Genomic DNA, 15,844 nt, shown 5'->3' on the forward strand with positions numbered 1-15,844 from the left:
GTGTGAATTACCCGAGTCTGTGCGGCTCTCAACAGCAGCAGCATTTCTACTAATAGCGAAGCTGTAAGTTTAACTGCTTCAAGAACAGCAACGTTACTACCTCACTACTGAGAAATATCATGTAGATTTTCAGTCAGTTATTTTATTGATAAAGTCACAGGGGTGACAACAAGTTTCTGTGGGAGAAATCGATGAAAATAGTTTGTCATTTTTATCCAATTATTTGTTACGTTTATTTGCTTGGTCAATGTCTTTGTTGGTTTTTGGTTCTTTCACTGTTGTAAGCTGTAAGGACATTTGAAATAACTAAAATAATTTGGCGCAGTGATATGGAACTGTAATGCAGACAAGACCTGCCTGGAACTTCTTTAGCTGTGTGTTTACTGGAAAATAACAGCACACCTTAGAATGTTCATAAACCTATCAGAATAAAGCATACAACAGCCCTATAATATAGCATTTAAATAATTATCAGCTTATCGGTATCGACCAAATGTTTAATATCAGTGAATCCCTAGCTGATCTAATTTTACGAAAGACCCCCATTCTTGCTAGATCAGGATGTAAAAGTACATGTTCTCCTGCTTCAGGAAGCCAAGCCATGGACACATTTAATGAACTAGCTCTTTTCTCAGGCCTGTTCCAACTTTGCCACTGTGGGGGAGGATGACACTGGATGTGCAATTACTGCAGACAGGACCAGCTACACCCAGTCCAGCACAACATGGAAAACGACAACATTGTGACACAGTGCAGTGCAATACAGTACAAAGGAATGCTGTGTAATGCATCAACTCTAATTAAAACAAAATGGGCCATGACATGGGGTAACCCCAGGAAACTTCCTACACAACAACACAACAACACGACTGCATGACTGTATAACTGTAGTGCTACATTTTAGGAAATGGTACAAGCACAGTGATTTATAACTATGTGACTGTCAGTTTTTTGCAAGACATTGCATGTGTGTTGTCATTTAGAATGTGCAACATAGTGACAGCAACACTAAGTGGCTTAGAGACAGGTAAACAATCACCAATTTACCATTTACTACAATTTACACCAAAAGAAAAAGATATTTGTTTTGTAAAAAAGTGCTGTATTGTATGAGGAACTATATTTTTACATTTTTAAAAAATAATGTGAGTGGTGTTTTTTCAGACAAAACTCGCCCCCGTGATGCTCGCACATTGTCAGGGTCGTCGAAAGAGCACATTCCATCCAAATGTCTCATTCAATGTCAAAGTCAATGGGATTCTTTTCAAGCGTTTTATTGCATGCCAGCAAAGAGTTTTGAGGTATCATTCATGTCTGGCACAAACTATCTGGCAAGTTACAGAATGTGGGTCGATGACAAACAAGAGTTTGATAAAGAGAAGGGAAAATCATTTTAAAATACATGTGCTAAGTTCTTAAAAATGTACTCTTTGTATTTGTGTTGATTTTGAACATTTTAAATAAACTTTCTATGAAAAGTTTAAATTGAATCACTCTAAAATGTCATGTGCTTTAACCATTAAGAAAAAGGAATACCGTACTTTTCTTACACCATGAATATGTGAGTGTTAAATCATTATTTTCAAAATGAGTTTTGAGGTATAGCTTTTACAAATATCTTGAATTAATTAATTAATAATTCGTAAATGTCATTACTTTTTTGGGGAGTGGCAACACATGACATTTTACAACCTGAAGTGACCTTGCCTTGTCATAAAAAAGGTCAAATTATTTGATATTTTAAGATGTTTATGACCTTCACACTGAGTCATGAGAATCTGCAGGAGCCTATAAAATATATATATATATTTTTTTTTTTTCGCATTGTCTGCTTCATATGACAAAGGTTTTTCAAATATTAATTAGCAGTTAAAGTTGTTAAAATATTTTTAAGAAACAATACTAAAAGTCAAACTACTAAAATAGGTTTTCCAAGAATATTATTCTTTTCATAAAGTTTTTTTTTTCTTTATTGTGATATAGGGATAGTTGTATCACACTGACTTTTTTATTTTATGCCCCTATTTGCCCCTATTTAGGTGTGAGCAGAAACACACCGTTTTTGTGTGTGTCCCTTTAAATGCAAATGAGCTGCTGCTCCCGGCTCGCTTTCACTGTTCAGCCTTACATTGTTCAAACCAGAGTTGACACTGATGGAGAGACTCAGGAAGAAATTACAACTTTTAGAATGCATCTGGACATTTCTGAACAGTTAGTGGATACATTTAGGTAGTTGCTGTGGAGTCGATTCAACTCATCGACTAGCATGTGCCGTCATGTTAATCTTTTGTGCAAATCCAGCATTGAATTGACCCTCGTCATTGAGTCCCTCTTAACCAATAACTAGGGAAGCTCTTTAGTAGGGAATTCATTAATTCTTGGTTAGTTGTCAATTATGTCTTGTCCAATATGACTTACAGCATGCTTATCTCTAGATTAATGTCTTGTTAAAGTGCACAATTCGATATGTCTATAATGCCAGGCCCTTTCAACAATTCATTCTTTAAATGAGAAAGCAGTGAGTATAAGCTGCTCATAGTGTGGGCAGCAACACTATGTGTGTGGGAGAATTTTTAGCAAGTAAAAATGTTTCCCCTGCAGTCAGGCATTAGGCAGACATGTGGACACACAACCTGTCACACTATCGTTATGACTGCCTTCAATCAGAGCAACCCACGCACACACACACGCACACACACACACACACAAAAACGTCATTCGTAGCTCTCAGCCTTGTCTCTCTGTCAAACACATACACACACTCAGGGGGCCCCAATCAACGTCATCAGAGGTCTCAGTTTCTACAGATGGTAGAAATCAAAACACAACAGGCTGAGTGAAAACACACCAGCTTGGTGACAGACAGGAAGTTAAAACCACAAATTATCATTCACCATAAACAGGGTATATGGCTATAAATAGGGTGGGGGAAACCGAGAACAAACTTTTCTGTTTGAAAGACACAATATGTCATTTCCACAATCTTGAGATTAGATTAAATTCAACATGGAATTAAAATTGACCCTATTTACTTTCACAGTACACGTTCCCAGGCTTATTGTGAACAATTCACTGGAGCATGTCATTCCAAAGGGGAAAAAAAATGTTTGTCTTTGTAATCTTTTATCAAAATGCAAAAATGTGCCCTTCCTAATTTGATTTTCCTTGTCGGCAGTCTTCATGAACCCCTCTTACTTTTCATCCCCTCTCCTTCAACCAGCCTTTTTTGGTATCTAATGCCCACTTTTCACATTCCAAGAAATTCCCTTCAGATAAAATCAAGTCCTGTCCAACTTTTTTCTCATTAAATATCCTGTTTCACCCAGAAATACATCACATTACGAAAGTAAAATGGTTGCATATAGCATTTCATACTTTAAATTTCTTCTTTGTAAAACGACTATACTACTGTTCAAAAGTTTGGGGTCAGTAAGATTTTTTTTTTTTTTTTTAAGAAATGAATACTTTTATTCAGCAAGGATGGATTAAATTGGTCCAAAATGATAGTAAAGACATTTATAATATTACAAAATATTCAAATAAATGCTGTTCTTTTGAACTTTCTATTCATCAATGAATTCTGGGGGGAAAAAAATGTATCACAGAATCCACAAAAATATTAAGCAGCAACTGTTTTCAACATTAATAACAATAAGAAATGTTTCTTGAGCACCAAATCAGAATATTAGAACGATTTCTGAAGGATCATGTGACACTAAAGACTGGAGGAATGATGCTGAAAATTCAACTTTGACATCATAAGAATAAATATCATTTTAATTGTAATAATATTTCACAATATTACCGAGACTTCTTTCAAAAACAAAACTTCTTGTAAAAAAATCTTACTGACCCCAAACTTTTGAACAGTAGATTATGAACTAATGTTTTTGAAAGTCATTTTTGCTGTGGTCTCAAGTAGTCCTCAAATATTTTAAATACAGATTGCACATTTAGAGATGTTTTTATGCTTCTGTTTTTGTAAAAATCTCTATATATACTTGTTCACTAACTATCTATAATGAAGTCACATAACATCATTCTCCTGAATAAACAGTTTTAACAGACAATCGCTGTTGACAACAAAATTTTTACAAGCCACGAGCGGTATATTTACTCTGAATTTCCTGCCATTATATGTCAATTCTGCATAAATGGACTGGCATTATGCTACTTCTGGTTTTAACAAAAGGAGGAAATTCTCAAGTAAAAGGTTATATGATGCACAGTGATTGCGTTTGACCGTTGTGCACGTTAGAAGATATCACATCATTCCTGCTATTCACTACCATGGCCCGATGAGTTGATAGACAAGAATAAAACTCTCAATACCCAAAACCATTATCGCTAATGGCAGATTATTAGAACACCAATTCTAAACCAATCAGAAGAGAGCTGAAAACACTGACTGACACTGACCATTTCACCAAGAGTAACCTCGGGCAACTATTGCAACAGTAGGAAGGAAAAGTCGACTCCTACTAGGAAATGAGAATTCACAAAAAAAAAAAAAAAAAAAAAAAAAAGGATGGTACTTTCTTAATATGATGTGCAGCTCAATCTGCTTGTATAAATTTGCAGATTTTCAACCAGTAAAATGCGTCATCCGGTGGACAGCTCCAGGGCTTTCAGGAAAACTACACTTCCACTTCCTTATTTCCGCTCACAAACAGTTGGATCAAGCACAGTGCATGATTATTACCTTTTTGGCAAAATGGAACATTTTCTCTAGTCATGTAGCACAGCTTTTTGAAAAAAATTGCCTTTCTTACAGCATAGACAGCCAAGGTTTATTAAAAGCCCATTTTTCCACCAGTCAATCAGCCCTTTAAATCAGTAAATATGGCCAAGTATGAGGAAGCTTGCAAGATTCACTTCACCACCTTTCTAAAGTTACAGACTTGTTTCCACTTAGTCGGCTATTATATAATTGAAAATCCAAATGAAGCACTCAAATCCTGTTTAGTCAGCAATCCTGTAGCATTCCGTCCTCCTGAGATCATGAAAGAGTTCAGAGGACGAAAGAGGAACAAATCCAGCTTTCTGAATACTTGTGCATGTGTAAGAGAGAGTATAGAACATCTCATTCTCATGAGTCTCAGAAAAACATGTCACCCTTCAATGGTGATTCAAATTAGATTATCATCAACAGCCTGCAAATATATAGACTACTGTTCAAAAGTTTGGGATCACTATGATGAACTGATACTTTTATTCAGCAAGTATGCATTAAATTGATTAAAAATTACACTAAAGATAGTTATAATGTTAAAAAGTGATTTCTATTTCAAAGAAATGCTGTTCTTTCAACACTCTAAAAAATGCTGGGTTAAAAACAGCCCAAGTTGGGTTGAAAATGGACAGACCCAGCAACTGGGTTAAATGTTTGCCCAACCTGCTGGGTAGTTTTATTCAACTCAACTTTTTGCTTAAAAATTACTGTATTGCTTGCTTAACAAACCCAAAATATGTTGGAAATTACCACACTGTAAAAAATATTTTCATGATTTGTTATCAAAACAACGCAGACGCCAGGGAAAATTCTTTTTTTCAACAATACCACAGCAGTACAATCTTTTGTTGTGTTCCCGTCATTTTACTGACAACTGCTTCTCAAACCTCGGGGAGTTTAACGCAGGATTCACAAAACGCTTGGTCTTAAAATATGGATCATTGACCAGTTTATTTGGACCAGCTTGCTCCTCTGAATCTCAACCTGTAAGTATGATTAATAATTGATGTTTATATTTTCAATCCTTCAAAAAAAATCCTTTTCGATCCTTCAAAATTCTTAGTTTTGTCTGTTGTGTAATGTACACCCTCGTCTGTATGTCTCCTGCTAACCGGCTAACTCACATTTCTGTAGTTCTGCTATTCAGATGTGGGTCCAATATTGTCTAAAAATGAGTCGATTAATGCAGCTTGTCTGTCTTATTACTTGGAGTAATGGTCAAGGATGGAGCATGACTTTTGTTTAAAAAATGTAATGCAATATCACCTACTCACATTTGTGCTCGGCTAACGTGGGAGTTTACAACATAGCTGTGGGCTCAGTTCGCTACATAACTGCAAAAAAACAAACTCTTTTTTTCCTCTGTGTTTTTATTATTACAATGTTAAGATGCTAGTCCGCGCTAACTAGTTGAAGTACTCCCTCTGTAAACAGTAAACACCTCTTGTAATGTCAAACAATGATATAGCCATTTTTCTTTTTTTTTAATAGTTATGGTGAAAAAGTCTGTGTAGACATCTGGCCTAAATGTTTATCTTATGTTTAGAGGTTTTCAGCTTCGCTTGGCATTCTAATACAGTTCCCACTGGTGCACCTACATAAAGTATAACAGTGACGCTGCTATCACGTCTTATAAATAACGCAAACTAAGGTGACATTTACCATATAGAAAGGTTGTACTCCAGTCGTGATTGCGAATTAGTTTCTGGTTGATCGACTACTTCATCGTTGGACTCGGGCTTGAATCGATGCTATCTTTTCTGTCCATACATTGTATACAATGTCTTGCGAATTGATAGCTGTCATTCAGTTATGGCAATAGGCCCTCGCGGTGCGCGCAGTAGACCAATCACAAAGGATTGGGCCATCTGGCCAATCAGAGCAGTGTAGGCTCATGGAAATGAGGGGTTTAGAGACACTGATTCTTCAAACTGCTTCTAACCAAAGAATATACACTGACAAGAAGCGAAACTCAATAGAATGTTCCATTGCAACACCGGCGCCCAGCAGCAGCCCTGCGTTTCCGCCATTTTGGGATGAAAGCGACTCGGTAGTCCACTAGTTTCTATGGCAATATCAGCTGCTTTGTTAAAAAAAAAAAAAAAAAGTACATTAAAGCTAAAATCCAACCTAATTGATGACAACACAGAATAAAATACTATCACTAGTGATCATCAAATCCTTTTAACAGTTTATTTTACGGACTTTGTGTTTAAGTCTTCCACTTTTTTCACAAAATCGTTGCTCTTTAGAAACCCAGTCAGTTTGGGTTAAAATTCTTTGAATTTCAAGTATTAGCAAACACTGAATTAATACCAACAAATGAAATTAAATGAAGGACATGCATCAGAAAAATTGGGAAAGTTGGACAGTAAACTGTTGTCTTATATTAATGTCCGTTAAAGCAAGACTATGTAAACAAAAAAACACAGCCAAAAGTGGGATAACAGACAGAGCAATGCATCATGTTCTATAAGGTCATGTATGTAGCATGATCCAGGGGATTAAAAAATATTTCAGACCTAGTAATTTACTATTACTATTACTCCACTAGCCTAGGTCTGAAATACATATTGTAAGTTTTAATCCCCTGGATCACGCTACAAACATGATGATCTTAACTTTATTAATTATTAATTTATTATTTTACTATTAATAGTACTAAATATGTAAAGTTGCATAAAATGGAAATACTCAATAAAGTAGGCTAACTACGTTACCTCAGATGTGTATGTTATTTTTTGGATTCCACAACTGATAACATAAAACATATAGGCTAAGACAATACAACATTTACTGTAGGTGTCATAAAATTTACTCAATTTGAGAAATGTTCTATTGCGTTTCTGATTTGGCTGTGAGATTAAACGATTTTGTGTGCGTAAGATGTGATGGATTCTATTGTCCAGTTGGCATTTTCACCCCAAAATGGCTGCTGCGCTACCGAAGCGACACCTATAGTGGCTGTTACCCAAAAAGCATCAGAGTTTCACTTCTTGGGTTCTATGCTCTTTGTTCTAACAAATCGTTTACGAATCATTGAGAATGAATTGAGGTGAAATTAAAATTATATTATGAGAAAACGAAAGTGTTTTTTGACCTTGCATGCATGTAAACTTGTTGTAGGAGACTCCCAAAACAATATTAGGAACCTTAAAAAAGGCATAAAAGAGCACTTTAATAAATGTTGACCTTTTGATTATTATCCTTGCCTCTAGTAATTATGTGTCTGATTTTTAATTTCCAAACTATTTTGGGATAATTTTAAGCCAGCCATGGTAATTTCTAAACAATAGTTTGGTTAACTAAAACTGCCCAGCAGGTTGGGCAAACATTTAACCCAACCGCTGGGTTAAAACAACCCAATCGCTGGGTTTGTCCATTTTCAACCCAACTTGGGTTGTTTTTAACCCAGTATTTTAACCCAGTGTAAGTTTCTGTTCATCAAAGAATCATGAAAAAAAAATTATTGCAGTTTTCATGCTACATTAAGCAACACAACCATTTTCAAGTGTGATAATAATAAGAAAGGTTTCCTGAAAATCAAAGCAGCGTATTAGAACGATTTCTTAAGGATCATGTAACATTGTGTGCACCATGAATTTATTAATTAATGTTTTCGTTTCTTATAATACATTCATTATCATGACTTTTTCCATTGCAATAATGACAACGTGGGAAGGGAGGTGGTGCAATACTGTCATGGGGGGAAAAAATTCTTTCTTTAGTTTTCAGGGTGAAATAAGGCCCAGACATGTTCTTGGACGGTTTTGGGAGATTCACCTGATGACCGTCTATAAAACAATTTAACATTGGTTTCTGTGTGAGGCTTCATTTCCTCATATTTCATTATTTCTCTCTCTCTCTCTTAGGTAGCTGTGGTCATGCATCCGAGTGTGAGGGATAACAGACCACTCGGGCTGAACGCTTCTATTAAAATTTAAGACTGCAGAATGGTTCTTTTTCCCTTCACACTTAATCACACTGAATCTTTCACCACCTCCCACAGAAGACATTAACAGGGAAGAGTGCTGAAAATATAACGCATAGCTGTGGAACTGACAGAGAGGGCAGCACACTAATAGAAGTAGAAAACTTTCCCTAACAAGTCTCTAATTAGATATAAGCTGGCAGTGGATACTGGACAGATGTATGATGATCAGTCAAAGGGGCCACAGTGTTAGCTGGGCAGCTGAGAAATCCTCTATACTGTCTATAATTGGGGCTAAGGAAGTAGACACCTTATTCCTCTGACTCCTGACTAACAGATTCCTTTCCATAAACACAAGCATTAAGAAAAAGCAGATCTCTGTAATTGGTTCCCTGATGTCCTGCTGAGCAGCAATGCAAACAAATGTCAGAATGACCTCTGCATGGCTCATCGTGGCTGTTTGGCATCGGCAGAGAATGCAACATAGATAATGGTTCTGAATCCGTTCCCAAACCTAGAGAGCTGCTTCATGGTCTACTGTCTACCTAGACAGTTGCCTTCTATGGTAGTATCATAAATGAGGTGGAACCTCCCAAATGACTGTTTAGGCAGCAGCTCCATGCGACATAAAAAAAACACAGAAGACATAACACAAATATTGGATAATAGGCAGTTTTTTAATAGACTAAACTATTTTTTACAGATTATTCAGTACTGGTTCTTTAGAGTACCTTGGTGATGTGCTTCAAGGATTGCCTTCTCCACAAAGGAGACAATCTTAGCTAGCCTAGAATCTGGCCAAGACAAGGTATCTTAGAAAGCAGCATAATTATTCCTACATTTGGGCCTTGGTGTAAGTAGGGCTGTATGATCCTGGATAAATTAGGAGTCACATTTTTTTTTTTTTTTTTTTTTAAATAGAGATCTTTAAATAGAGATTTTAAACGAAAACGTAATTTATAGAGGTTCTGACAAAATGTTAATTGCTGCAGTCTATTATATATCTACTACAGAGCCCCAGAAGTAGTAGGCTAAATCGTGCGCACGATTTATTAATTCGTTCCCTTGATTTACTAAAACGTGTGCACGATTTACTATTTTGTTCCCTCAATTTATAAATCATGCGCATGATTTATAAATCGAGGGAACGAAATAGTAAATCGTGCGCACGATTTAGTAAATCGACGGAACGAATTAGTAAATCGTGTGCACGATTTAATTTTTTTTTTTTTTTTTGCATGTGATGTGCGGGGCTCCGTAATCTACATACAGAATAGACTAAATATATCTACAAAATATTTAATTAAATTTTTTTTAAATTGGTTTGAATGAATGATTCAATGGCTCACTTGTTTAATTACTGAATGAATCAGCATTTTGAAAAAATCTCTTGAATGAATAATTCAATCACAAATAAATTTTTTAACAGTCACTTCTTGTCACTCGATACAATCTTTATTTAAAGAGTCAAGTTACTTTCTAAAAGGTAATTTACATTATTTTGATTGCTACCATAGACATCAGTGTTATATCTGTTCTATGAATTTTTATTAAAACTACTTCTGTGATCATTTGAATTATTGTAACACAGAAATAGTGATACTTGTATGCAGTGTTGGGGAAAGTTAGTTTTAAGAGTAATGCATTACAATATTGCGTTACTCCCTAAAAAAATAACTTATTACGTTCATACCTACAGTACACATGACAATTGTGCTCTCTGGGTCAGCAGCCAATGCAGATTTGAATGTTTGCTGTGATCCTACATGTCAAAGGTTTAACAGACATAGATGAGTCGTTGTCATTTAGGAATAAGATTGCATGGGTTTTTGAATCAAGATCACAATATTTTAACGATTAATTGTGCAGCTCTCGTCAGAAGTCTATCTGTAATACCTAAGGAGGCAGATCACTAAGATTTGGAACAGAGCACATGGAGTAGAACACAGACAATCACATTCATTCATTCACTGGGAATGTTTCATGCACATTACTAACCTTTGGCATGAGGTTGTTCATTTAGAATACTCTAAATTCATTAACATTAGAACAAGGTTAAAGCCACAATATGTAACTTTTCACCACTAGAGGTCGCTTATTCAAAACAAAGGCGTAGCTTGATGACGGCTTGATTTCGTGGAATCATGGGAGGTGCTGTCTTCACGTCTACAGCCAGTGGAAAAGAATACTGTAGTTACTGTAGTATGAAGCAGAGCAGGGCCGCGTGCTGTGGGAGCTGAACAAGGCCGCTGGAGCGATTGCTAATGAGAGACGAGCGTGACACACAGCTCAAGAGCAGTGGAGCTCTTATTATGCCGCAGACGAGCGCTTCCGCTTCTTCCGGTCAAGCGTATGTGGGGTAAAGCAGCGCTGTTTTATCATATTAGATACATTTGTGTATTGAAAGTTTTTATAGTGCTACTCTGCATTCACTCGGTGGCTGCTATGAGACACTTGTTGCACACTGTAGTGAGCTAGATTGATATTAGTCATAGTAAGACATGGTACTCGCTGTAAATCAAGAAAATGAGATTTAAACAATAAGAATTACTATGTTGAGCTATATAACATGATTCGTTTTCTGTCGATGAATGTATCCAAACACAGGTATGATGTCATTGATAGGCGACGCACGGACATGTCCTGAGTCCTGGTTAAAATTGCTTATTTCTCTGGATTTAAACATTCTTGGAAACATTTGGGATAATGTAAGTAAGTACATAAGTCAACAAAACATATAAGATTGGTCTAGTGGTTGTTGGATATTTTAATCTAAAAATCCTACATATTGTGCCTTTAGGAACAAATTCATGTGTATCCACACGTTGTGAAATAGGTAGATTTTTTTTGTGAGAATTTCACCTGTGCGTATAAATATGAATAATTTACACAACTAATACTGAATGAGACACTGTGTTTTCCTACAGCTCAAATAATAGAGAATGGCGCTAATAACACCAAAGTCATGGGTGTGATTCCCACGGAAAGGAAAACACTGACAAACAATTTGTGACAATGTGTGACAAACTGTGTAAACAATGTCGATTAATCTTTTGTGTATAAATAAATAAATAAATGCGAAATGCAGATCAAATGAACCTGCCCTGTTTACCTATTCACTTTCTTCATTTACAATTATAAAAAAAAAACTATACTATAAACTAAAAAACTATAAACTATATAAAACTAACTATTTAGGCACTATATTTTAGTAAATCTTTATTTAATTTTGGCCTGAAAAAATGTTATTTCCAATTTCCAATCTAGTCCTGCATTTATTTATTTATTTATTTATTTTTGCTAAATATCACATTTAACTATGTCATATTATGGAAATGCTGTTTCATGTTGACTTTTTGTGAAGTCAGTCTTGACTGGAAACAACTGCAAACTCTAAAATACATAGGGTTTGCAAGAGTACATAAGTCAACATTCAGTTGTAAACCATTAGTAATAATTGTACGGGTATTATCATTAAAATTCTTTAAAGGCATGGTGTGCTTTGTGAGATTATCTGCAGTACAATATAGCATATTTAAAGTCGCCTACCTGTTCAGGATGCTCGCTGCCTGTGATTTCAGCCACAGTGTTGAACGAGTCAACATCTGGCAGTGTTTGGGCGGCCATAGTCAGACGCACCACAATCCTCTGGCCTCTGCGGGCCATCCTGGCCATCATCTGGGCATCCTCGATAGTGATGCAGGCGGTGGGGATCTGAACCACTCCAGGCTGGTACCACTGCCAACCAGTGTGGGGACTAAAAAAAACAACATCACATGTGGGTTAAAAACATAAAAATATGCTTTTAAATGTTTCATGAATTATTTTCACAATATACACTACCAGTCAAAGGTTTGAAATAATAAAGATATCTTAATGTATTTTAATGTAAGTCTCTTATGCATTTATTTGATCAAAAATGCAGTAAATATATATATATATATATATATATATATATATATATATTATTATAATTTAAAAGAATGATTAAATTTCTTCCTGTGATGGCCAGTACATCAGTTTTTGATACTTTTTTATGATTCTTTGATGAATAGAAAGTTCAAAAGAACATCATTTATTTTTGTGTAACATTATGAATGTCTTTACTGTAACTTTTAATCAATTTATTGCATCCTTACTGAATAAAAGTATTTATTTCTTTATTTTATTTTTTTAATCTTACCCCAAACCCCTGAATGGTTTTAGATATTGATAACAATAAGAAATGTTTCTTGAGCACCAAATCAGCATATTTGAATGATTTCTGATGGATCATGTGACACTAAAATATTAAAAATATTTTATATAATACAATATTAATTTATAAATATTACATATTGTTACATTGTACTAATATGTCACAATATTACTGTTTTTACTGTAGTTTTCATCAAATAAATGTAGCCTTGGTGAGCATTGAGACTTCTTTCAAAAACATAAAAAACTTAATTATTCCAAACTTTCGACCTGTAGTGTTTTAAGAGACAAAAAATCTCTGAAGTATCAGTCTTGAAGGTTACTTTTAAATTGATTTTAATTTCCTTCTTTTGTTGACACATTATTCAAATTTCTATTTAAAAATCCAGTAGCCTTTAGTTTACAGAGGCAGTCCTATTAATGAGCCCTTTTGATTCTGACCTGTTGATGGAGAATGGAGTTACTGAACGGATAAGGGAGGCAACGGCTCCAACTTTAGCAGCCTCTGAGGCCCCTAAAGCCCGGTAGTATACGGTCTCCCCATAGCTGACAAACGGCTGGTTATACACAACGATTTTCCCTTTAGCCTCACTCGCTCGCTTCTCCAGCTCTTCAAAAGAGTCCACCACGATTACCTCTGCCTCTATACCTGCCAGAAGAACATAAGCTTAGATATTAGCAGGTGCAGGTATTTAAAAGGTAATCACTAGATGATGGACTGTGTCTACTAACCCCCTGGAGGAGTTCCTACACTACTACCAAGTCCAAGTATGGCTAAAGTGTGGTTTCTCGGTAGAAGCATCACCGCACTCTCCACCCCCCGCACCCAGTGAGGGATCTTCACAGGCTCTAGGTGCACGTTCTCCAGTCCGTCCTGTCTAAGGGCATTGTACATGTACTTAATGGCCAGGTCTAGGTTCTTAGAGCCACTGACTCTGTTTCCAATAGTATCAGTGAACTCAGCCAGCCTCTCGTAGGAACGGTTCTGGGCTTTTCCATATACTGCGAGGTTTATGATTTGTTGAGCGATGTCAGAGTATTTAGAAACCTCTCTGGATATTTCTGACAGGGGTTTACTGTCATAACTGTGAGGCCTAGATTGACATTGTAGAAGAAAGCAGAGGATAAGAAGAGTCAGCAGCGCCTGACTGGTGGAGTTATGACCCCTGTTTTTATTACCAGTCATCTGAAAAGCACATGAGAGAAAAAAGAACAAGTCATACACATGTTTAAAAAAAATATATAAAAAATCACTTATTAATACAGTATTAAATTAGTTAAATGCGGCTTTAAACCATTTAAAATATAAAATAAAGTAAATTTTCTCTGATCTGGCAGTGATGCAGTCCAACTGGTTATTAAATAAATTGTTTCCTGGAACTGTTTTCAACTTTTTTCATGGTTTCGTTTCTGATATGAAAACATTTTATACATTTAAGCAAAAACATTTAAGCTACTCCCATTTTTTTCGACCACTCGCTCATCTTAGATTGATACAGTAACAATAATAATCTAAAACAAAAATATGTTCATACTGAATCTAAAAATCTAAAAATACAAGAAACTGTTTGATATTATGCAAAAACGTAGACCACGTAACGGCTTATTCGGGTCTTATTAGGTTTTAGGGAAAAGGCATTAGAATAATTGTATGCATATTTTAAATAACTAAGTATTAAAATGTATAAACAATTTACCGGCATGTCTCAAAGTACACTGTACATTCCTTGAAAACATTGGGCGCTCATGTGGCTACGGCAAGCGCCCTGGGACAATCACACAAAACGCGTTTAGTATTCAACTAACGATACGCCTTTCAAAACAATATTCCACAAACCGGTAACATTGATTTCAAAATTCACGGATGAGGTATGTATGTAGGCTATGTAATGTAAAGTCTGTTAACCTAATTGAAAACATTAAAAAAACAACATTAGAATTCCCCTAAGAAATATTATTTTTAGAACCTAATTGAAAAAAATAAATAAATAAATAAAAAAAAAAAAAAAAATCGTGTTGTGTTAGTAGGTAGTGTCATTAAAAAATAAATAAATAAATAATAAAACTGATAAGATAAGATGTAAGCGAGATAATATGTAAGCTAAACGTTTAATATTCTACAACTGTTTTACGAGATTTTTTTTATTTATTTATTTTTATTTTGATATCATTTATGTAGACTAGCTAATTCATAATTGAATGTGATGCGACAAGAATAGGGGGAGACCGGAGATGGTTGTAACAAGGGTTAGTTGTAACACTTCCAATTTCTCCAACCAGGAACAAGTTACAAATCACTTCACACATGCTTGGTTTAGTCCCTATAGAGTACCTCAGGGATGACGTGTTTTTGTAGGCAAAACCCGGAAGCGAGTTAGCATTTTAGGACTTCCGGTTCCATCACCCTAAAGTCTATGGGTTTTTTGCTAAATCGCCTGAAATAAGGTCTGTGGTTAACAAAGCCTCTAAATATTTTCACGTTTTGATCTATGACATAAAACACACCAGTTATAATCCGCTTGAGATTTTTTAAACCTTTATTGTGTCTTAAAATGGCAGTTGCTAACAAATTGCTAAAAGGGACTACTTCCTTTGGTGGGGACTTTAGACGTCATTATGACAAACAGGACATTTGGACAGCATTTCTCATGAAAAAGTGGATAAGTATTCATACACAGCGCAGATCATAATCAGCGAGCATGTTTTTAAATAAAGTTGTTTTTTAAATAAAGTTTGAGGAAGCTTGGTGGTGGCGACGTTGATCCACGACCATGGTGTGCTATAGTCTGTTTATAGCCTACTGTTAGCTTTTTATATCGACTTTATTTAGGCTTCAAAATGTATAAATGTTGTGTTAACTTGTAAAGATTATCTTGATAGACAAAACGTGTAAGTGTCATAACCCTTTGTTAAACACAGAGCTTATTTTTTGCGATTTTCCAAAAGTCTATGGGAAAAATGCATAGGCTTTCGATCGAGGGAAC

The 15,844-nt window shown here is 35.5% G+C and overlaps 1 protein-coding gene across 1 annotated transcript in view; it reads right to left on the reverse strand.

The window, feature by feature from the left end:
• Positions 1-14,685, reverse strand: part of LOC127496732 (carboxypeptidase Q-like) — a 47,594-nt gene extending 32,909 nt beyond the window's left edge. The window contains exons 1-4 of the mRNA XM_051864452.1: positions 14,558-14,685; positions 13,593-14,046; positions 13,302-13,509; positions 12,213-12,420 (exon numbers count right to left, since the gene is read on the reverse strand). Of these exons, the coding sequence (XP_051720412.1) occupies positions 12,213-12,420; positions 13,302-13,509; positions 13,593-14,046; positions 14,558-14,563 (876 nt within the window). The 5' untranslated portion in view covers positions 14,564-14,685. The remainder of the gene's footprint in view (positions 1-12,212; positions 12,421-13,301; positions 13,510-13,592; positions 14,047-14,557) is intronic.
• Positions 14,686-15,844: the final 1,159 nt, after the last annotated feature.

This window comes from Ctenopharyngodon idella, chromosome 16, assembly GCF_019924925.1.
Source record: "Ctenopharyngodon idella isolate HZGC_01 chromosome 16, HZGC01, whole genome shotgun sequence".
In the NCBI taxonomy this organism is placed as follows: domain Eukaryota; kingdom Metazoa; phylum Chordata; class Actinopteri; order Cypriniformes; family Xenocyprididae; genus Ctenopharyngodon; species Ctenopharyngodon idella.